The sequence below is a fragment of the Sylvia atricapilla genome, chromosome 7 (assembly GCF_009819655.1).
Source record: "Sylvia atricapilla isolate bSylAtr1 chromosome 7, bSylAtr1.pri, whole genome shotgun sequence".
Taxonomy (NCBI): Eukaryota; Metazoa; Chordata; class Aves; order Passeriformes; family Sylviidae; genus Sylvia; species Sylvia atricapilla.
In genome coordinates, this window is record NC_089146.1 from 11,686,898 (window position 1) to 11,709,788 (window position 22,891).

General features: G+C 42.2%; 2 protein-coding genes across 2 annotated transcripts in view; one reads left to right on the forward strand and one right to left on the reverse strand.

Moving 5' to 3' along the window:
- Positions 1-12,187, reverse strand: part of ALS2 (alsin Rho guanine nucleotide exchange factor ALS2) — a 34,442-nt gene extending 22,255 nt beyond the window's left edge. Inside the window, exons 1-8 of the mRNA XM_066322601.1 lie at positions 10,638-12,187; positions 8,504-8,658; positions 7,102-8,018; positions 4,371-4,731; positions 3,345-3,513; positions 2,783-2,879; positions 2,304-2,381; positions 1,189-1,365 (exon numbers count right to left, since the gene is read on the reverse strand). Coding sequence (XP_066178698.1) covers positions 1,189-1,365; positions 2,304-2,381; positions 2,783-2,879; positions 3,345-3,513; positions 4,371-4,731; positions 7,102-8,018; positions 8,504-8,658; positions 10,638-10,657 — 1,974 coding nt within the window. The 5' untranslated portion in view covers positions 10,658-12,187. The remainder of the gene's footprint in view (positions 1-1,188; positions 1,366-2,303; positions 2,382-2,782; positions 2,880-3,344; positions 3,514-4,370; positions 4,732-7,101; positions 8,019-8,503; positions 8,659-10,637) is intronic.
- Positions 12,188-17,096: 4,909 nt separating this feature from the next.
- The window catches only part of CDK15 (cyclin dependent kinase 15), a 35,087-nt gene continuing 29,292 nt past the window's right edge, over positions 17,097-22,891 (forward strand). The window contains exons 1-4 of the mRNA XM_066322602.1: positions 17,097-17,216; positions 18,385-18,482; positions 19,052-19,131; positions 22,607-22,701. Of these exons, the coding sequence (XP_066178699.1) occupies positions 17,097-17,216; positions 18,385-18,482; positions 19,052-19,131; positions 22,607-22,701 (393 nt within the window). The remainder of the gene's footprint in view (positions 17,217-18,384; positions 18,483-19,051; positions 19,132-22,606; positions 22,702-22,891) is intronic.

Here is a 22,891-nt window from a genome sequence, read left to right on the forward strand (position 1 = left end):
TGCTCTAGACTGGTCTCTTCTGGACCTGGAATATGTCAATTTATTGATAACATTGATCAAATGCTAATTTATTGATACTGCAATATTACTAAAAGTAGTATTTGCTTTCCACAGTAGTTCAAAGCAAAATTCTTCTCTGAGGTCAACAGAAGTGCCACTAATGAAGTGTGGTTCCTCACTAATTTTGGCTTCCATGCAATACCATAGAGTCTGAGCTCTACTTTTATTTCTAATTTTTGTATCATTATATAAATTTATAATATAATTTGTATTATTATATTTTTATGTAAACACTGAGCCAAAGTTGTTCAACAGGCAATCAACTCTCATACACAAGAGCCTTGAAGAGAAGGGAATGGCTAACAACAGTCTTACAGAAGGAATACAGGGGAGTGTGTGTCTGCGTGCACAGACACAGACCCAGTGTCTACATCTCTGTCCCTCCTCAAAACACTTCCCAAATTGCTATCCTGCTTGGATTAGGGAAATAGCATTGATACCCAGAGGAGCTAAGGCAGAGACACTCTCTACCCTCACAATTCCCTCTTTGTTACCTTAAACTCATGTTGGTCTGAAACTATACACAAAGAACTTGGAAGAGGACATGCAGTCAGAGTTCAACCCCTACCCCATGCCAACCTCAAGGCACAGATAAGATTCAGCTTCATGAAAAAAATTGTGTAGGGGCACCTCCTGTCTCCCATTAACATCAAATGGACATTTTTGCTCCGATCTCCCTTTGCACTCACGTGAAAGGGACAGGTAGGGAAGGGGATGGTGCAGAACTCACAGGGACCTTCTGCCCACCCACAAACAAGAGGCAGAATATTGGAATGGAGCAATGGAACAGAGCAGCCAGTGGTCTCAGCCAGCTGAGCGACAAGAAAGTGAAGGGCAATAGCAGTGAAGACCGAACACAGGGACTGGTGAAACAGGGCACAAAAAACCAGTGCATTTCTGCAGCATACACAGACAGAAGGAAATGGATTAAACACACTAGAAACACTTCCTTGTCCCTCAAACAGAAGGGAAGGCCAAGAAACAGGCAGAGAACAGTAATAACCGGCCTCTTCTCTGCCTTCCATCCAATGTGCTCCTCATTTGACTACAAGCACCAAGGCTCACTGAGCCACCGGCACTGTGCTGTTTCCTAAGAGCACCAGTATGATCTGTACTGACTGTACTCACCTTACTACAAGCTACTAACAAAACTGGACTCTTAGTACAGCTATTTTCATTCAGATTCTTTTCTGTTGATGTCTCCTGGCCACAGTAGTATAATCCAGGTTGGAAGTCTTTCTCATCTGCTAAGAAGAGAGAATAATCTAGTCCTGCTGCTGCAGTCCAAATGCCATCACCGCACACCTAAAATTCAGGAGGAAGGAAGACATTAAAAATCACCACCCAAAGCTGAAAGGAGAGAAAAGTACATAACTCTTTTAGTCACACATGTACATAACACACTTGCCAAGACAAACTATTGCAGTAACCAGCCAATTTTTCAACTTCAGTGTCTCGTAACAAATAAACCCCTTGCACATATACTGAAAACCCTTTCTTTCCAGTTTTCTTTCTAATGGCTGCTTTTTACCTTTTCAAATGGGTGTCAAGTGATCTTGATTAAAGTTGGAACACTATTCTCCCCTCTACATTTAAGTAGAAAATCTGTATAAACTTGGGAGATAGTTAATCTGCTCTATGTTAATTTGCACAAGGCCTAAGCAGGAAAATAGTGCAGCTAGTTTTCCATTAAAGATGAGCACCAGAAAATATTGGAAAGGCTGTGGTCTAACTTAAAAATTGTTATTTTGCTATTCACTCAATGTGGTGCAAAGTTCAAAACAAAGAGAAAACCCACTGCAAAAACTCTGCAAAGCTCTGGAAATACGGAAATAAACAACAAACGTGGCTGTGGTCCAGCCAAGCTAAAAATGTTAGAAACAATTGCTTAGAGTACAAACAGAATTCTGAAGTATTGAGAAGTTTCAACACTGCAACACAAAAGAGAAACCAGACAGAAGGTAAAAGTGAAATCTGATAGGAAGACACAATCAGTCACATTTCTCAGTTCTAGAACTTCACTGTGGTCAAAAACCAGAAGAAATTTGTGTAAATTATTTTTTGGGTAGATTTTCACAAGCTCATCTAAAGATCATTTCACAGCATAAGCTAAAAAAACCAAGGGCTCTATTACTAAATAGCACATAGATCCAAGAACAGCTTATTCTCAGAAATTACTCTGTACTCATTTGTACAAGAAGAGACCCTAAACTGAAAGAAGAAAACCACAGAAAACGAAGTACCTTTGTGAGACGAGGGACAGTTGTTGGGGAGTTCAAGTGACCAAGCTGGCCAGACATATTGCTGCCCCAGGAATACACCTGCAAGAAGCAGTGCTGAACATCAGAATGTGCATTTACATACATGGAAACATACTGAACTGTGGTCGTACAACACATCGAGTGTGCAAACACACAAGTCAAGGCTACAGGATTCATGTACCAAAAAGCATTTTCTTAATTTTCACTGCCTTCCTACATTCTCAGATTGTCTTCTCACATTCAGAAACAGAATGCACCAAATCAAGTCACAGCAACCTTTAAACATAATGCTGATGGTACATGCAGAACTTGGTCAGAAATAGAATTTAGAACCCACACTACTTCCATGCTGCCTCCCATAAACGAGAACAAAGTTTAGAAGCAAAAGAAGCTAAAAACTAGAAAAGACCGAACATGATAATTATGTCAGAGAAACAATAAATGGTAACAATCACTTGTACCTGGGATTTGGCAGTGAGTGCTAAGGAATGATGGCCACCAGCAGAGAGGTGAATCACTTCCTTACCATCAAGGCTTTTCACACACAGTGGCTGAAGCCTGTCAACCCCCAGAAGCCATAAGGTGAGGGAAGAGGGGGAGAAGGTGGGGAAAAAGAAAACAACATTATCAGAGGTACTGTTAATGCAAAAACACTCAATGTGTTATTTACTTCCCCAAGACAAATTAGAAAAAATAAAGACACATGGAACCTTCTAGCAATAAACCAGCTGAGTCAAAATGGTCAGGAAGGGCAGAAGTTGATGATAGACCTCACCCCAGTTTGGACAAAGTCAAAATATCACCAAAACTGATACCAATTACAAAGGGAAAAGTCACAATTGATTGATGCTTGTAACAATACAGCATAAAACGTTACTTGGAAAAACATAGGTCACAACACTTAAAAGAACAAGAATACAGTGCACGGTAGATGTTTAAATTTGAGAAGCTGAGATAGTTCAATACTCAAAATTTTCTAGCAATCTAGTGAATAAAAAAACACATTAATCAAAGAAATCTCACCTTGGCAGAACATCACCATGCCCTAGCTGTCCTTCCTTGCCTTTCCCCCAGCTCCACACCTCTGTTCTTAGAGAGGGCAAAAGAGCATCAGCTTCACCACTGTAGGTTGGAGTCAGAGCCACAGTCCTCATTTTTGCCCTTCCCACCTTCCGTAAGAGCCTTGGGGAAACTGAGCAGAGGCCAAGAATTAGAAAAATTTCTGATCTTTTGGTAAATGTAGCACTCTGATTGTGTTACACAGCAACAGCACTGCTTAACAGCAAATGATCAAAACCGCTTAAAGCGGTTTTAATTCAAGCCCAAGAACAAAGGTGGACAGGTAAGACAATAGGTTATGGATACAAAGAAGTAACAGAGGTGCTAAAACCAGATTGATGTCAAGTTGTTTTTACCAGCTGCTAAATGATACCAGACATACGAGAACCATGCAGTTATAATGAAGCAAATGAACCAAAACAAACTATACATTAAAGTGTTTTGAAAGAAAATACATCCTTGCAGTGAACAGAAGACTTCAATACTTCCTAAAACTCCCCTCAAATCCAAGATCAATATAGAACTAAACCATATACATTCAGAGCAATTAACAGCACAAACACTGGTGAGGAAAGAATGTCATTAACTCTGAAGTTCAGCAGAGGGAACTGGAATTCTAGAGGTCCCTGTCTCAAAACCAGCTCAGTGCACTGCAGATTACAGACCACAGATTTTTATCTGCTATGAAGTCAATATGAAACATTCCTTAGCATCATTTGGCAATATGACATCTCCAGTGTGCTCCCTTTACCTTAATTTAACAAAAAAGACCATTTGTAAACGCACTGTTTTTGGTTTTTTTAGCATGCAGTATCTGATGGTCTTCACTCTCTCCACTGCTTTCAAGTCCTAAGCTATTGTTTACCATTCATATGCACCTTTGAGAGATCATTAAATTTGTGTTTAATAAGTATTTGGGGTTTTTCTCACTTATAAACCTCCACGTTATTGTACGTTTTCCAGTGTTTTTTCCCCAGCATGCTTGTTTACCTTGTGACAACAAGCCAGGCAGGGAAAGCCTTCGACTCCCTCCTTCAGATTCCTCTTCTCTAATATCCACTAGACTGGAACTCTTCTTCCCCTGCATGGATTCCAGTCTGACCTGCTCTTCCCGACTGTCCTTCAGCGCTTCTGGCCCCGGGGACCTGCTGCCCGCCTGAGGCCCCGGCTCGCTGGCAGGGGCGCCATAGAAGTTCATGACCTTCTTCAGGGACAAGGCTCCGGCCTCGTAGGTGGCAGCGACTCTCACCCCGACGGCCGAGGCACACGAGGCCACCAGGCTGTTCAGGGTGGATGTGCTGCTGCCCGGGGGGCCGGGGATACAAGCACTGAGCTGTTCCTCTTGACATGGCTAAAACCAAAGGGACAAGGGGAACTGTCAGAGCAGGCAGCACAGAACAGCAGGACGGTTAGACACATGCGCTATTCAAACCACAGGCTGGACTGAACACCATGTCATGTTTGTGATAAAAGTTTACTGTAAATTATAGATGTGTTTTAACTGTATATAATAGAAATGATCTATGTTTTTTATGCTTAGGTGTACATCCATTGCTCAGAATAATTTTTTTAATGCAAGCACCATTTCTAAATGGACTGGGCTTTGTCTGTTGCACCTGTCTTGCCGCTCATCCATAACAGACTGTAAATCTGGAGTTTTTAAATGCCAACAAAAAAATCTTTGCAAATAAATACAAAAAGGGATATAATTTTAAGTTTATCACCAATTTCTCTGCCACCAATGGAAGTGCATCAGTAAGCATACTGTATTTTCAGAGGCAAATTCTCCCTTCAATATGGTAAAAGGTAAACAGTAATTCACTGATTAATTTTGCAAGGCCTATCTTAAAACCAGTCTGGGCTGTGTTCCCTTACACCATTGCTGTATCCATATAAAGCTTAGTCAATAGTCATCAAGTCACAAGAGGGACAAACTGACTGAGGGCAATTATTAGTCCCAGCACACCATCACCTGTAATAGCAATCAGCTGACCCACCAAGTAAGAAACAATGCCCAAAATTATCTCTGACAAATAGTTTGAACATTCAAACAAAGACAGCAAAGTCCCATTTTCCCATGTACTACACAGTGCAAAATTACAAGTATTACAGCTCATTTTATTCTGCCAAAATAAAAACAATCTGACTTCTTTAAGCTTCTTTAAAGCTTAGGTTCAAGGACTGGGATTGGTTCTATTTACTTGATCCTATTTGTAAAAGGCATACCCAGCAATACAGCACAGAAAATTTCATTTGTGTAGGAAAGCAAAGAAAAATGAAGGCTTTTACTAATGCTGAAACATTACATTAGACCTCATCTCTGCTCTTCGGATGTTTGTCAGTTGCAGAAGGTTCAGTGAATCAATTCCAGCCTTGATCCCTGAAACTGTGCAAGGGTAACAGTGCTCTGGAAATATGCCAGGAACAAGGAATTGAGAAAGGAGCATGAAACTCCATGTTTCAGTCATTTCCCAACACTGAAGTTCTTGCAAGAGTCTGAGGAGCCCAGAGCTGCTGGAATGCATTTGTAATAGGAAAAAGTGAAAGAAAGAGCAAATGTATTTACAGAGCATTCATTTCTCTAAAGTAAGCTCTCCTCAGAGTAAGAAAGCATAACTTACTGAACTACCAAGTTACTGGACAGATTTTAAAACTAGGAGGGGTTTGTTGCCATCAGAGGCAGTAAAAAAAATGAACTATTTTTTAGGTATTGTGAAATTTAATTCCCAGAACCACTGTGGAGAATGTCTTACTGCATAAATCTTAACTATTAAACAAATAATTAATTTATGTCTGCACAACACTTTAAATGACAAAAGAAATTTTTAGAATTCCACCCTCAGTTTTGCAAATGAGGGCACAGAGCAGCAGGGTTCCTCACAGGACAGCAGTTAGGGAAGGACTGCCAGGCTGCGAGATTCTGGATTAGTTTTCTGTCTAGGAACTTTTGTGTTCCATCTTCTTCCCTTTGTCCCTAATTACATTTCCTTTTTCTCCCCCCCCCCTCCCCCCACCCCTCTAAAAACCAGAAATCAGTATTTTGTATACGAGAGCCACAAACAGCTCTTGAATCATCATGCTGAGCATTTTCTGATGCTTGGTAAGAGATGAGTACCTGACTGTTCTGCTGTAGCATCAACAGTGTTGTTGAATCATTTTCCACACCACAGAGTAGTACTGCACATCTCCTATCCCTTTTTATGAGTTTATGCCACCCCTACATTATTAATATTAGAAACTTTTTGGTCAAATCTTTTAGCAATTTGCAATCCAGAATTTTTAATGATTGAGAAATTAGATGGATTTGTGAGGAATTTGTTCCAGGTACAGAGACGAAACCTCAACCTTAAAGGTAAATCAGGTGAGTACCAGTAAGACTGACTCTTACTGCACCACACAAACGGAAATCCATCCAAATGGAAAACACATCAGAAAGCAGAGCACGGAAATGGGCTTACATGGTTCTAGTACTGCAGATTATGGTGAGGAGAAACTGAACCACTGTAAAGGCTGCCCACAATGAAGGCTCATAACTGAACAACAACGGAGGACAGAAAAATCTCCCACTTAAAAGTTGCAAACCATCAGTGAAAAAGCCACTTGGAAACTATGAAAACACCACAGCTATATTAAAGTAAGTTTTTAATTTGTAAGAAGAGCAGTATTATCACATGTGCAAGTGAAGTTATAGCGAATTATGAGCTAGTGATTAGGTACCAACCTGTTCAGGCTCTGTAGGGATGTTTTTATTCAGGCTCTCATTTAATGAGTTCTCTGACAAACCAATTAAGTACTCTTTCACTTCCTTTTTGTCCGAAAAGAGAGTATTTCCTGAACTAGAAACTCCACTATCTTCCTGCCTGTCGCTGCTGGAAAGGCCACTTGTTCCATCAGACTCTAGACCAACGAGCCTCTGTTGTTCCACAGGGGGTTTCTGACAGTCTTCACTTTGGCCGGCTGTGACACTTTTGCCTTCAGAGGTGTCTGATAATGGACAGAAAACGTGGTCTTCTGGTTGGTTATCAGACAGTACTACACCCAGTGGGCAGCAGTGACTATCTGAAATGATGACATGATCTTCCTTGTCTGTCATAGTAATGAGAGGCTGACTGCAGTGATTGCATCTCTCTGGGATAGGTTTCATTTCCTGCACGGGGAGACACTGTACCAGAGCCAGGCTGTGGTAGGCTCCACAAGCAATCTGGAGCACAACACGTCCTGCCAGGTGCTCTACCTTCTGTGGCTTTGTCACTGGGAAAGTTGTTGTTATGAGACCGAGCTGGCAGCCACTCCCCCAGGCCCATATCTCTCTGCTCAGTGATAGAGCCAGTGTGTGCTCCTCTCCACATGCCAGCTGCAAAATCCGTACTGCTAAGAGAGGGCTGGTTTCAGAGTCACAGATACTGATGAGCTGGGGCTCTGGCACACACGGCTGATCGGCAACTGCGCACTGGCCAGCAGAGTTGTCCCCCCACATGTACACCGCACCGCTCTCCGTCACGGCGCCGTTGTGGAAGCTGCCGGCTGCCACCGTGATCATACGGTGGCCAAGCAAAGTGTTTTCCAAGAGAGGACTAGTAACACATTCCTCAGGTCCTGGTCTCCAGGGCAGCTTTCCAAAACTGTACACCTCTCCACCTGGGAGGGGGAAAGAAAAAGAAAAACAAATCCTAGTATGAGTGTAAAACCAATTGTTAAACCAATACAAAAATATGAAAACTGCTTCAGACAAACAGATATGAATTCCTAGCTAACTCCAGGCTCAGCAGAACTACAGCTATTGATACAAGAAGGCTGCTTGTTCCTCTCTGCAATTGCTGCTAAGTTCCACACCTCACATTCATGTTACCCTGTGCATGCATGTACTGTTAAAATAAGCAATGCTTTTCTGCTACAAATTCCATTATACTCAAGTCAAGTCAGTTAAGTGCATTCGTTGGTCCTTTCTAATTTAAGAGCGTACTAAGGACATACAAATGTGTATGAAGAGCACAAAGTACAGTCCTCATCTTTCCAAACACAGAAAAAAATTTATGAAAAAAAATTTAAGAAAAAAAAAAGTTTCTTCTAAAAGAAAAACCTTGACAATAACTGAAGATCATTACAATTAAGGTGTTTATTACCTTCTGTTAGAAGTACCCCATGATGGCTTCCAAGGGCTGCCTGTAACACTGTCTTCCCACTGAGGCCTGGAAGCCTTTCTGGAGTCACAGAGCAGGAACCAGCCTTCCACACATAGACCAGGCCTCTCTCTTTGGCTCCTTCTGCCTCTTCTGAGCTACAAAGGTTGAATGAAATTGGAGCACAATCAGGATGAAGTTTTCCATAGTTCAGTAATGCCTGTGTGGGAAGGGCTTAGTAGTTCAGATGTTAGTTTAACTTTCAAGCAACATATTTAAATTGCTATTATCAAATTGTAAAGTAAATGCAATTTAAATGGAAAAGCAAGCGTCCTCTGTTTGAAACCATAACTTTTTTCTCATTTGTATTCTACCATGTTCCAGTTGCTCCCATTAATAGTGTGTTTAAAACATTACACCTGTAAGAGCTCATCCTTTATACACTTTCATTTCTACCTCTAGAGATTAAAATAAAGTTTTGATTATTTGGGTTTTTTCCCTTTTTTGTAAATTCTTAATGTGTCTCAGATTCAAATGAGCCAGTTATTCAAATCAACTGAACCATGAAAATAAAATATCCTGAAATAGCATGCAAGTATCAGGGCTTGCAGGAGTGACTGTAACTATCCAAACTGGTTTAACACTTCAACACACTGTGGTCTGAATGCTCAGTCAGCAAATTCTACAACTCAGCACAAAGAAATTTCTCAGAATTTTGACAAGTCTACAGTTTTAACAATCTGCAAAATCTCTTGATTTAAATATAAAGTTTTATTAAGCATCAATACAGACTGGCTTTAATTAACACTAGACCTAAAATTAAATTAAGAGTCATGCTTAAATTTCCTTAGAACTTTATATAGACTAGACTGTTACCTACTCAGAAAGAAAAAATAGGTTTAGCTCCTTATTTGACAACAGGAAAATCACTCACTCCCTGCATAAATCAGTTCTTGCAGCTTGACATGAGCTTGGACAGCAAGACAGCAAGAAAAGACTAAGACATACTAAGACAGCAAGAAAAGCTTGGACAGAATTACTGTCTTTTTCTAGAAGAAAAAGCACAAGAAATAAAATGTACTCCAAACCTGTACCAAGCCTCAAAAAAGCTATTCTGATGCACCACACTGCAGGCAAACAGCAGCCCTATTCCTGCAGGCCAGGGATTTGTTAAACTATGTATTTTGTTAACTGTGGTGCACAGGATGAACATCTTCATACAATCTGCCTCTGAAACATTCAAATTAAGAACAGCTAAGAAATCAAATTATCTCTCTTAGCTCCTCTGCCCATCCCAAATACCTTTATTTTTCTACAAAATAGAAGGAAATAAAAAGAAAAATATTTTAAAGGTGACAGTCTAGAACTCTTCTAAAATTCAAGTAAATCGTTTATTCCATAAAGCAAACACAGACTTAAAATGCAGAGTCCACATTACATTTCAAACACATAAGACTTGTGTTTAGAATACAAGTAAATTAGAAAGGAACCAATCAAGTAATATAAACACTAAGAAAAAAAAAGTCTTCAAAATTCAATATCAATATAAGGATATTTCACCTAACATAAAAAAATACAGATTTTACAGAGATGGGAAAAGCACTCCAAAGAACACAAAATGATAATACTGAGAGTTTTCATCAACATATTGTACAATAAATCAGTTCAATGCCTGACATCTGCACTTTTATCCATTTAACAGATCTTCAGAAAACAAATTTGGATATTCACATAACAGGATTTGTGACAAAAAACATCTGACCTCTATCAAATATCTCATCAAATATCTCAGTGCAAGCAAAGTCTACTGCAGGGCTGCTGATCCATAATCAAAATTCACAGGTGCAGGTACCAGACAGGATCTACTGGGCACTTGGCAATGTTACTTTCAAGTTTGTAGCCTGTGGCTACAGCTCCACAAAGTACAATAATCGCTTAAAGAAGAAGCTGCTGTTGCAGCAACTTGAGTGCTCCAGACACAACTGAAGCTGAAGCTAAGTTAATAATCTTCCCCTTAGCGTAAGTTTTAAGACAAGTTACATAACAAGTATGCTGATATCACTTAATTTTGCAGGAATAGCATGAGCTGGCCTATTTCAGGGAGCCTCTGTCGTTTCACCTAGCTGTTCATTCTCACCTTCTTTCCTGTGAGTCCATCTGTCAGTGGCAGCACTCCATCACCACCAAATTGTTCCTCTTACAAAAGGAACAACAGAATTTTCACAAACTGAAAAAACATAAAACCCAGCGATTTATTTGCAAATAACATAAAATAAAACAACAACAAAACCCAACCACCCCCCCACCCCCGCCAAAGTTTTAGCTCCTGAGTTCAATAAATAAACAGTTCCACAGTGCTAGGATGGTTCAAGTATTTATACTTAGTTCACTCACGCTGAGTTGGCAGACAGAAGCAAAACAGCCAGACTTGTCCTAACTACTCAGCTCACAATGCATCTATTGTAAGGATACAATGAACAAAACCTAGTCCAAAGGCAGAAATTTACATCAACCTCTCTATACAATTCTCATTATACCACTCAAGAAAGACCAAACTGATTCATTTTCAGCCATAAGACGGAATTCAACACTCAGCTAAATTTAAGGTGAACAGATTTGCATGAGCAGAAAATGACCAGAGGCTGAATTTGTAACTTCATTCCTGAACCAAAGCAGACATCACCATTAGAAGGTGCAATTCTGCCTGGGCAGAAATTCAGGAAGCAAAGTTCAAAACATTTCTTCATGCAAACTGGTAGCAGAGTGCCTATGGAGATCAAAGACAACCAGGGAAGGCAAGAGGAAAAAAGTGGCTGCTCTAAGTACAATTTCAACCTCTCAGATTGTGAATTTTGCAACTTCACCCTCATGCCTTTCCATCCTCATGAAGATACCGCTGTATGACTTTTCTTGGAATAAAAGAAAGTTACAGTAAATCTTTGTTTCTTATGATCTGTTTGGCTTCTTTTTAGTATTAAAAGAACTGTGATTTCTCTGGATCTACTGCCTTACTATGTGAAGCATTACAAATTTTAGTTACATTAATGCATGTGTCTAATCACATTTATTCAAACAACGTTTCACATATAAATGCTTTAGAGCTGTTCTTTATTATAGCTGCTGTCTGATATCCACTGTAACAAAATCAGAAAACAAAATAGTTAGTGTAAGTCTTAAGACCCAGAATAAGTAGTCTGGAGCTTTTGCATACAGAAAACAGAAATAAATATGGCCAGTCAAGAATACAGGAGACAAAATATATCCAGACCTGTAACTCTCAAAGTTTCAATGCACACTTCAAAACAGTAATCATCAAGTCAATAAATAATTAAAATAACTAACGAAACCTCCAACACATTCACTGGAGTGTTCTCAATAATGAATTACCAAGGAAATCTTCACTTGTAGAAACAACGTAGCATACAAACAATTCTAGTCTTTCAGACAGAGGACCCTAAAGTGATTTGGGCTTCACAGTTGGCAAGAGCAGACCTCAAAAGATAAAGATCTGATAACATGGTATTGTGGTAAGGCATATGCACCCTGCTCTAAAAAACCCCAAGAAAACCAGAGCATACTTTCCAGGAACACAAAGACACACTTGTCACTAGAAAGATACTGTGTTCAAGACAGCCTGTCCTTCCTCAACTACAAAAGAAAAAAAACACTTACAATTGTAGAAGTTAACTTTTAAAATATTAACAAAGGAAGTCTCACAAACAGAAGGGAACTGTCATGCAATGTTACAGTAGCAGAGGTGGTGATGAAACATCAAAGGAAAATGGAAGAGCATATTTGGAACCATGAATTCCTGATGTGTCTTGCTCAGAGCAAGCACATTCAGGGTTTTCAGCCTGTTCAAAACCACCCAACCCTACAATTCATTCTCTTGGAAATGCTGGCACCTCTCCTTTGTGAAGAACTAGCTTCAAATAAAAAGACTCAGTGGGTCACTGAATCAAAGAGATGAACACTTTGATAGAGCAACTGAAGTATCAGCAAATACACCATTTACATTGCATATAGTTACTTGAGATTAAGGAACTGAGGCTGAAAATTCTTGACCTCGAGGATTTATAGACTTTTTTAAGGACTCAAAGAATTTTTTTTCATTTTCATGAGCCTCAACTGCAAAAAAAAAAAATTATTGTAATTGTTACAAAACCTTCTGATTGTACAAAAACAAAGTTAAAGACAGGCATTTGATTAGCTGTTTTGCAAGATCTCCCTTCAAGGCCAAATGAAAGACTATTTACATAATTATGAAGTAAGAAAGCTGCAACAGTGGTGAACTAGAAAGTAAGAGCATGATACGATAGCAGTGATAGATTTTCTTTTCTTTACAGAAGCTCACGCTTACAGCTGCATTACCAAGCATTTATGCATATAAAGGAAAACAAAAGTCAAAATGTTTTCTTTCCAGAGATGAGACATCTTTAAGACTTTTGAAATCACTTTCAAGTTTTCATTCACTCCTAGGACAGCACATTTTCCCCAATTCACAGCTAACACGAAATACAAGTTGCTTTGCCAGAGCTACAAACTAAGTAAAGTAATTGTAATGGAAAGTTTCTTCCTCCCAACAGAAAGAAGTAATTTTCCTTGCTTGTTCTCACATCACACCAACATTATTTCCTTTCCACTAAGATTACCAGAACAGTTAATAGATTTAGCATTCATGGAGGTGAACATCCAGGCACAAAACAACACTCCAGCAACTTCACTGTTCTGCCCGTACTTTTACCATCTACACTTTTCTTTCAACACTGCAAGTAGAAAGCAGCAAGGAGTGCCAATTATGAAATGATTTGTGCTACAGACAGATGGTCACTGGCATGACACTGATGTCATACTCTCCACTTACAAAGTTAAAGGCTAATTCTCCAGAAATCAAATGCCACCACACCATAACACCTGCCATAGTTGGGAATGACGTGGAGCACACACTACTCTCATTATCATGGACTGTGCTCTTCGCTGGCCCTTTTTAAGTGAGCACCACAGGTATGAAGGTAACCTGACATTCAATGCTGAACAGCAACAGCTGGTATGGCCCTGACTTTGAGAAACACCACAACTCTCATGACCTCATGTGCTTATTTACCTCCTATGTCAATAAACACTGCAAATATTTCTACCGCTTTCACACATGTTTACTTATGTATTTCCAAACACATTTTTAATAAATTCCTTGCATCCCATTTAGCAATAACTTGCAGGACCAAGACTGCACGTTTGTTACAGAGAATTACCTACCCAGGTTCTGAAGAGGTGATCTCCAAACTTCCTCATTCAAAACAGTTGTCAACATCACTTACCGTGGGCAACTGTGGCTTACATTCAATGTGTGTGACCAGTTAAGGAAGCCTTTGTGTTTTGGTCAGCACCAACCACTGCTTTTAACATTGCGTGATAAAGATCTGCTCAGAACAAAACGAAACTGGCAACCCAAAGACAGCAATCCCTTTGGATGAGGGGGCAAAACTTTTAATGCCAGTTCCAGCGAACGCAGGTTGGTAGCAAAATACAGCAGTAAATAAGTCAGGGAAACAAAACCAGCACAGCTGAAAATTATTTCCTACAGTATGTAATTAAAATTTTAAAATTTACTACACTCCTAAGAGACTAAAAAAATTCTGAATGTCCTTCTGCCTCTTTTTCTTTTGAAATTCTCAAAGTACATTCTCATGTGCTTCCCCTTCTGAACACAGTTCACTCTACAGAAACTGAAAATGATAAGAACAGCTAGTTTACATAAGCAGTGATTAACTACACATCTTCTACAACCACTCCAGTTGCTCCCCGGTGCCTCACCAAGATTATTTTCGTTCTGGAAGAGGTCTGTGACAGTGACAGCACACTGTCACCTGTACGGGATACTGCAGGTACCATTACCCGATACACTCCAAAAGCTAAACAGCGTTTACACCTGAGCCAGCCACGCAAAGGGACAAGACTTTTAAAGGCAAGTGGAAGGAGATGAAGGGCATGTCAGTTACATTTCGCGGGTCTCCTTCCACCAAGAGGGAGGAGACCTTACCGACCCTACAGAAATACACCTCGATATGACAGCGCGGTTAGAGTTGGACACGCGGGTCCGTCAGGGCCGCTCTGCAGGCGCTCCCGAAATGGCCAGGTGCAGGGGGGGCGGCGCAGGGCCTGTCCCGTGTCCCCGGTGCCGCCCGGTGCCGCCCGGCGCTCCCGTCCCGCGGCGCAGGTGCGGGAGGGCGCGCGGCCGCCCTCAGGCGCGGCTCGTCCTTCCCGCGCAGCCCCGCGCGCCTCTCGCGGCCCCCGCGCGCCCCGCACCTGCTCCCGCTGCGCCGCCCTCAGCCGCGCGCCGTCCCCGAGCCCTCGCGCCGCCCGGCTGACTCACGCGGGGGCGCGGGACGCGCAGGGGGCGGGGCCAGCGCCGCGCGAGCGCCGACGGGTCCCTGCCCAGGACAAAATAGGGAGAGACGGGAGCGGCACGTGGGTGCGCGGCAGGAAATACTCGAGGCGCAAATAAGGAGCCCGGGGCCGGCCCGTGCGGGATCGGTGACGGCGACAGCGCCCGCCCGGCCCTTCCTACTCCGCAAACCCGCCCGTCAGCAGCTGCTTCAACAGCTTCTGCAGGGCCCAGCGTAGAGCTTCCCCTCAACACCAACCTGGTCTGAAGAGATGTGCTGCCGCAGGTGCATGTGCGTGCTGGTGCCTGCACGTGTTCGGGCGAGTCCTGCACATAGGTCTGCGTGTGCTTTTCCACAAGCATAGATTTCACAGAATACATCTAAAATATACATACATAAATACACCAATATGTGTATATACACATGCACTATGTATATGTATAAACAATTGTGTATTGTGTATATACAGAGATATGTACATACACCTATGTGTGTAGACACACACACTATATATATACATCCCTATATGGGTATATACATGTGTTTCTATTTGAACGAGTTTTGTAAAATGTACTTTTTATGTTATGCCACTTCTTAGTCGACTATTTTTTACATTGCATGAAACTTTCATTTAAAAACCAGGGTTCCAAAGACAGGTAAAAGCTCTCCTTTATAAATTCTTGCATTTTCTAAGGATAGCTATTTAACATTTCTATTAGAGTGTTTCCCCCACTAACTGGAATGATTACTCCATTTATTATTCTTTTCAATACCAACAATCACCAGCTATAAGCATGCTTTCTTCATTTATCAGCTCTGGCTGCCTGGAAAAGTTGGATTACTTCTCTTTGTGACAGTATTTCCCCTCTACTCCCAGACACAAAAAGTACACGAGATTAAAATTTACAATCTTCGTATGAATTTACATGTATATTTTATATTGTCCACCTTTTAATTTATCTTTCCATTTTTTAAAAATGCAAATATTATTTGGCCATAACACTAAAAACTGCTTTGCAGAATAAAAGACTACATAACCAGTTTGTTACTGTGTGGCATCTAGACAACCTTTCTCATGCTTGGACAGCACATCTAAATTACTGCTGTTTCCTGGTGGCTCAAAGAATACTTGGGAAATAAAGTGAAGACCAAAGTCCATGATGATAGCTATTTAGCAGATTATGGCTAACAGGAGTGCAAAAGAAAGTCATGTGAAGGAAATCAAGCCTTCCACGTATGTTAGCTCCTTCTTGCCATGCAAAGGCTGAGTGGTTTGGTTCAGTAAGACACAGAAATTGCTCCTGCCTGCCCAAGATATTTTTGCTTTAAAGAAATCCTTTGCTCAAGGAAACAGTGCTATTCTTGGACATCAAAACATGAAGCAAAGGATAGAGTTCACGTGATGCATTCAAATGAGAACTTGAAGGACCTAATATATGAGCACAGAAATACCACAGGACAATGTCTGCTCCCTCAGCCCTTGCCATTTTCTGTGTGTGGGTTGGGTGTTAGTCCTAGGAAGCTGCACAGTGAGTCCTGCTCATGCAGGACTGAAAGAAGGGGACTTTCATCTGTCCATATCCAGGGTAAATGCATGCTGTGTTCCCTATAGGGGCAGGATTAATCAGTTTGCTCTGGTTATTCTGACATATGGACAAGACTGTTTTCTATCAGCTACAGCTCATCACGTCCCTTAGACACGTAATCCAGCAGGGACAGACAGGTCCCCATGCTGACATAAATGCCAAAGCAAGGACAGTGAAGGTGCAGCTCCTGCAGAAAGCACAGCTCACCTCAGAAAGCTCACCTGAGAGCCTAGAGGCTGAAGTCTGAAGCCTTGAACTGCTACAGGCAGGGAGGGAAGTCAAGGTCTGTTCCTGTGTTAAACCTATCCCTTCGTTATCCAACTTACTACACTGAGAGTCGCTTAACTGAAAGAAATGTGTACAAGCAGAACATTTGGATTTATTAATTCTCCATCTTCAGGTATGAAAAATGTTGGCTGTTTTTGGAGGGCATGTAGCAAAGGAACTGAAATCAATGGAGTTACTCCAGGGGTGCATTTGGACTTTGAAAGAAAAACTGCAGAAATCACAAGACTGAGGCAGAGACCTCATGTGAGAGTCATAAGAGCTGTTATTACAGACACAGAGAGATGAGGAGGAGCAAGGAGAAAAAAAGAGATACAGTTTAATTTTAAACAGGACATCATGGGAGACATGCTGTGTGTAAGTGCTGTCAGACCAGGATGCAGCAGCTGCTGTTCAGAGAGAAGGGGCTCCCAACAAATCCAAGGCCTTCAGCACATGGAAGCAGTGACTACAGCAGAGGTATTTACACTGTGATGCTTCTGCATTGAGATAGGCTAAGCCTGGGTGCTTCCACTTGTGGAAGTTCAAAGCTGTCACATTTGCTTCTAACCAGACAGCATCAAACTTTGCAGCTTCAGGCTTATGAAGCTGCTGAAAGAGGAATCTGTACCTTAGATGCAATAAATGCCTTTGATGTGATGAGCAGGGAGAGAAAATTGCACTCCAGCGACTTCTATGCCAATGAGAGATTGTAAAACAGGGAGACAGGCAACAACCTACAGTTCTGGAGGAGGCAGCATGCCACAGATTGCAAATCCTGTGTTGTCAAATGATAATCCATTCAATATAGCTGCTTGGGAGGAGCTTGAAGCCTGCTTGCCCTTCATTGCTACCTTTTATATAGTTGTGTAGTGTACAGCACTGTTATGCTGTATGGGCCAAATTAACAGGCTATGTAAATTATACAGTGGTGAGGAAGGAGGTGAGGAATTAAGGGAGAGAAGAATATATCAACGTAAAAGTCCTGAAATTTCACTTCTGCATTTGGATTTTGGTCCCTGCTGTAACAAGTTATTGAAAGATGAATAGTTTAGGGGTAAGGGGGAATAACATGCATTTAGAATGATGCTGACCGTAGTACCCTCTGCAGTTAAGGCAGCTTTCTCTTTGTGTGTTCTGAGTGAGCACTACCATTTACCAGCACAGGAGCACAGGGGCAGTTGCTCCCCTTACAGACAGTACTGGAGATCCATGATGGGTAGAGAGAGAGGTGAAAATGATGTGCATTGCTCAAAGCCACTGCAATTGAGGATGAAGAAAAGAAACTCATCAGTAGAATTAGAGTTTGCCAGTGACATTGGCATTTCCTATGCCAGCTGTTAGATGTAACCAGAGCATCCCCTTCTCTACCCTCCCTGCAGCCCTTGCAGCTCCATACCCTCCAGAGCTGGAGGTGCAGGAGACAATGACCTTGGAGTTACACTGATTCATTCCAGGAGCAGGATGTTGTGAAGATGTTCAAATGGGTGATGTGCAGCACCCACAGAGCCAGACAGAAGATATTTTATCCTATCTGAAGGGCCTATGTTTATTCCAGCCATGAATCAGTACTTAATTATTGAATGACCTGCTAGTAGCTTCTTATTCTACCCAGAAATCTAAAACACGTACCAATTTCTTCATGAAGCAGAGACAAGGCACCCCGTTTGGAGCTGCCACATCCTATGTACATCTAGAGAAGCTGTGTGAAGGATCCTGTGCAACTGTGTACAAGGGGATCAGCAGGTGAGCAATATTGCCTTCCCAGTGCTTGCTGAAAACACCTCCTATGGGAGATAAAGGCAAATCAAAAGTCCAGTTTTGCCTTTAACCAGGATATTTGCAAAGCCCCATCCCAGTTTTTCAGGAAACTCCTCCACTGCAGCCATGGAGGCACCACAAAGATGCTTTGATCCCCATCAGTGTGCCAGGAGATTGTCTGGCTGAACCAAGGAGGGAGCAAAGGTTTTCCTTGAAGTGGGAGATTTCTGCATGACTGAAAAATTGGGCATGAGGTCATGCTGCCATCACACAGGGGCAGGAAATCTGTGAGAAGGTGGAGTGAGGCCACTGCTCAAAGCCCTGCTCTAGCAATACCTGGACAGCAGCACAGTGCTTCTCTAGCCAGGTGGGCTGGCTCCCAGCTCACTGCTAATGAATACAAAATGGAGGAGGTTTATAATTCCCTTCCAAGCTCGGCCACAGTGGGTCAGCAAGCCCTAGAAATTTTGCTTGGGTGTTTGCTTGGGAGACTGTTAGTGTTATTATGCCAAGCACTAAGAAGCTTCACATGACCTTCTCCTGTGATCTGACAGGATCAACAGCCAGTTGGTGGCACTGAAAGTGATCAAGCTGGAAGCAGAGGAGGGAGTGCCCTTTACAGCCATTCGGGAAGGTACGACACAGAGGAACATCACTCTTGAAGAGCATTTGTTTTAACCTGGAAAAGCTCCATGATGTCTCCCTCAGTCCTTTCTTGCTTATTCAATGTGCTGGCTCTCCTCCCAAAATTTTCAGTTTCCTTGTCCTCTTCTGGTGGATGTCTTCATGCTGGGCTGGGTAGGCATGCAATGGACAGAGGAGGAATCTCTGGTGTATGCACTTGTGACAGATGCACCCATGCCTGTGACAAGGAAAGTGCCAGCTGCAGCCAGAGCGTGTTCTTTCTAGCACTGTCAAGGCCCTCTTGCACGTTCTGCTTGCTGCCTCCTTCACAGTTGCTTTTGCACTCCCTCTAGAAACTACACAGCTTTTGCCACTGCTGCGTTGGCAGTTATGGACTTCTTATTATAACCATGACACTTTCCTAGCTGATACCTGGAGCATCACAGATCCCAGCCTGAAGAGAGATACTTTCAGTAAAACTGATGTTTAATAACATCTGTCATTTCAGTCTAGTGAGAAATTCTTCTTATCAGTGGACTTTGTAGAGCACTGGGCAAAATATCTGCAGATTTCTCAATTTCTTGAAGAAAGAAATGCTTTTGTGCAAGTGAGTGATTTTGGTGGGAAATATTTACATTGCCCTACAGACTAAGTTCACAAGCCTGGTTGACTGAGGCTTCTATTTTCATCTGCTGTACAATCCCAAGAAGATCATAATCTGTTTTCTTCTATACATAGAAATATGCAACTGTTGTGCCAGTCTGTTTTACTAATGTATTAGTGAAAGCTATTAATGTAGGACAACACACATAGGGATTTTTTTTTTAGTTCTTACTGCACTTGTGAAACTAGGGTTAATCTTGTCACGGGGAAGGAGAGTCAGGGACCAGATGTGCTAGCTTTCATAGAGCAGCACTAGCACAGAAGGACTCTCATGGCAGTCAGCTCAGAACACCGAGAGAGGTCACTGACTCCACACCAGGTTTATAACAGTAATTAAGACAAGAAAGTTTACGAAGTCCTTAGTCCAATTCTGTGTGAAAGCAGAGACACACCTAAATATGCCTATTTAAAAAATGGCTTGTGTTACATTTTCCTATACACTCATTGCCTCTGGTGCTTTTGCTCTGCATTTACACTTGTAGTCCACCAGTAAAAGAAGCCTTAAAAGCTTTATCTGCATTGAACTAATGATGCGCTAAAGATCAGCACAACTTTAACATGCTCTACTGGACAGGCTGAGAGTCTTAACTTCATTCATTATGGGAGAAAACAAGGGTGCTCCTATGAGCGGTCTGCTTTAAGTAGGTCTTTTGTGTACTGCTGTGAGCTTTGCAGCATCTGACACCTCAAATTTACAATGTAAGTCAGTAGCAAAAACAAAGCACAAGATTTATTAACGCGGAGCGTTCTCTGCTACCCGGGAGGAATGCGCTCCTCTGACAAAGAGACTCTTCACCCCAGGAAGCCCCGCAGAGACAAAATGCGTTTAAAGCTCGGTTCTGGCAGTAGCACCTGACACCCCAGCAGGGGGTTGTAGAAGCAACAAAGTGAGGAGCAGTTCCCAGAAGCCTGATTGAGGCACAGGCGCTGAATCCTCCATTTTGCTGTGGACATTCTGTGCTCCCCCTCTGGAGCAATAGCTCCGGTCATATGGAATTTTTGAGGTATCACAGAGTCGGCTTATCGTGTTCTGTAGCAGATGGGCTCTAGCCAGAGTATCTCCGCTAGGTTCATAGGCAATTAGGTGCAGTGTGGAGCATGTTTAAGGTCCATACGGCCGTGCCCTGGGAACATACTGGTGGTAGCTAAATGGACTAGTATCAGTAGCAGAGGCTGTTTAGCTGCAGCAACACCAAACTCTGCGCAAGAACTCCTTTGCAATCTGCTGTTTCCAGTAGTTCTGCTGAAGCAGGCATCCTCTACTGCTCAGTAGTCTCAGAACTGACACAGGCTTGGGCCACAGCTGTGTCACACAGTGTAACTCTGGCAGTAGGGCTTTTAGAACCAGGTGAAGTTGTTATGGTTGCAAAAGGCAAAGGGCTAATCCAGTATAAATCTGCTTTGCCAGCATGAAACTCTTCAAATATCTTTTCGTGATTGTTTGAAAAACAAAAAAGCAGCTTTTAATTGTGACCAAAACTCTGCCTCCCACAGCTGGCCCCTGCTCCGTATTGTGTACTTCAGCTCATTCTGCTGAAAAAAGATTGTACGCCCATGCCTTATTTGAATGAAATTTGTAGCACTGCGTGGTCTGACAATAAACTAATTTGGTTTTAATGAGCAACAAAAAGTGGATTCTGAAACAGTTTTGAGGCTATTCTGCTATGTCAGAAGTGGAATTAAAATCTGGAGTCAGGGACATATGCTTTTATGGGGCTTTGGAGCTTCTCTCCGTGTAGTTTGTGTTCCCTGTCTGTGAACAGCTGGGTCGGATTCTTCAGTTGTGCCAGCGACCTACAGGCAAAGTAATCGCAGCTTCACCTCTTCCCCACATTCCTCCTCTGCGCAGAGTTATTGCTACATTGTCTCACACCTAAGGTAGCAAATTATTAAGCTGTGCATGCTCTTGCTCTTCCCCCATGAAGAGCTTCTGCTGAGAAGCTCCTTTCATGAGTGTGCTGGCTGGAGCCTGCTCTAACGCAGCAAACCCAAGGCGCAGCCAAAAGGCTCAGAAGGCTGCAGCTTTTGTTTTAACGTAAGTCAGTGCTCTGTGGTCTATACGGGGCAGGAGACTCTTCCAGGCTGCTCCCTGCATCACCACACCCTGGACGTGCCAAGGCTCAGCAAAGGCGGGACAGGACCTAAGGATCAGGGACACACAGTTGCAATCATGCATTTGGATATTTAAGCTGAAAGAAAAGCTTGCCTAAGTTTTATAAATACAAACAATCTACTATTCACTCGGTAACTTCATCTCTGTTCTTAGAGTTTTTAACCGGAGACAGTAACCAACATGCACAGAATTCAACTCAGAATTTAGCTTATATCTACAGTGATTTCTTTTTTGCAGATTTTTGCTCTGTTGCTATGAAGCTGGAAACTGAAGTCTCTTGTAAGGGCCCTGCTGAGGGCACACACCAGGAGGTGGATGGGAGAAGGATGAGAAGCTTAGTGACAGGCTGGAGGCTGCTGTATTCTAGCTCTGGGAGCTCCCAGGTCCTGCCTCTCAGCATTTACCTTGAAGAAATTACTTCTTCTCAACTTATAAGCTGACACCTGGGAACTGTGAACTGTTATTTCTGACAGAGGCAAGATCTCATCTCTGAGAGATGGATGGGTTCCTGCCAAGCCTGGAGCACTGATGTTCGCTTCTCTGCAGAGCTGTTCCGTTCTCCTTCAGGCTCTATAGCTGCCTCTTCTTACAGAACTGCCAACTCTGGACTATTACTGCCCAGTTTTTTATTTTCACTGCCTTGTTTTGTGCACGATCTCCTTCCACTTCCAGCAGCAGTAAAGTTGATCTTCCTTTTGTGTTTTCCTAGCTTCTCTTCTCAAGTGTTTGAAACATGCCAACATTGTACTGCTTCATGACATTATCCAGACCAAGGCGACACTAACATTTGTCTTCGAGTACATGGTGAGTTGATGTTTTTCTAGCTTCCTGTGGAGCTAGTACTGGGAAGTACTGGGAGGTGGCTGCAGAATGATTTTACTGTGCTATGAGACATCTACAAAGAAATGAGTTGTAGTGCTTTAGTGCAATGATTGATTTTCCTTCTTGATCCCCTGCTTTCCAGCCATACAGCCTTACTCTTTTCTTTCTGTAT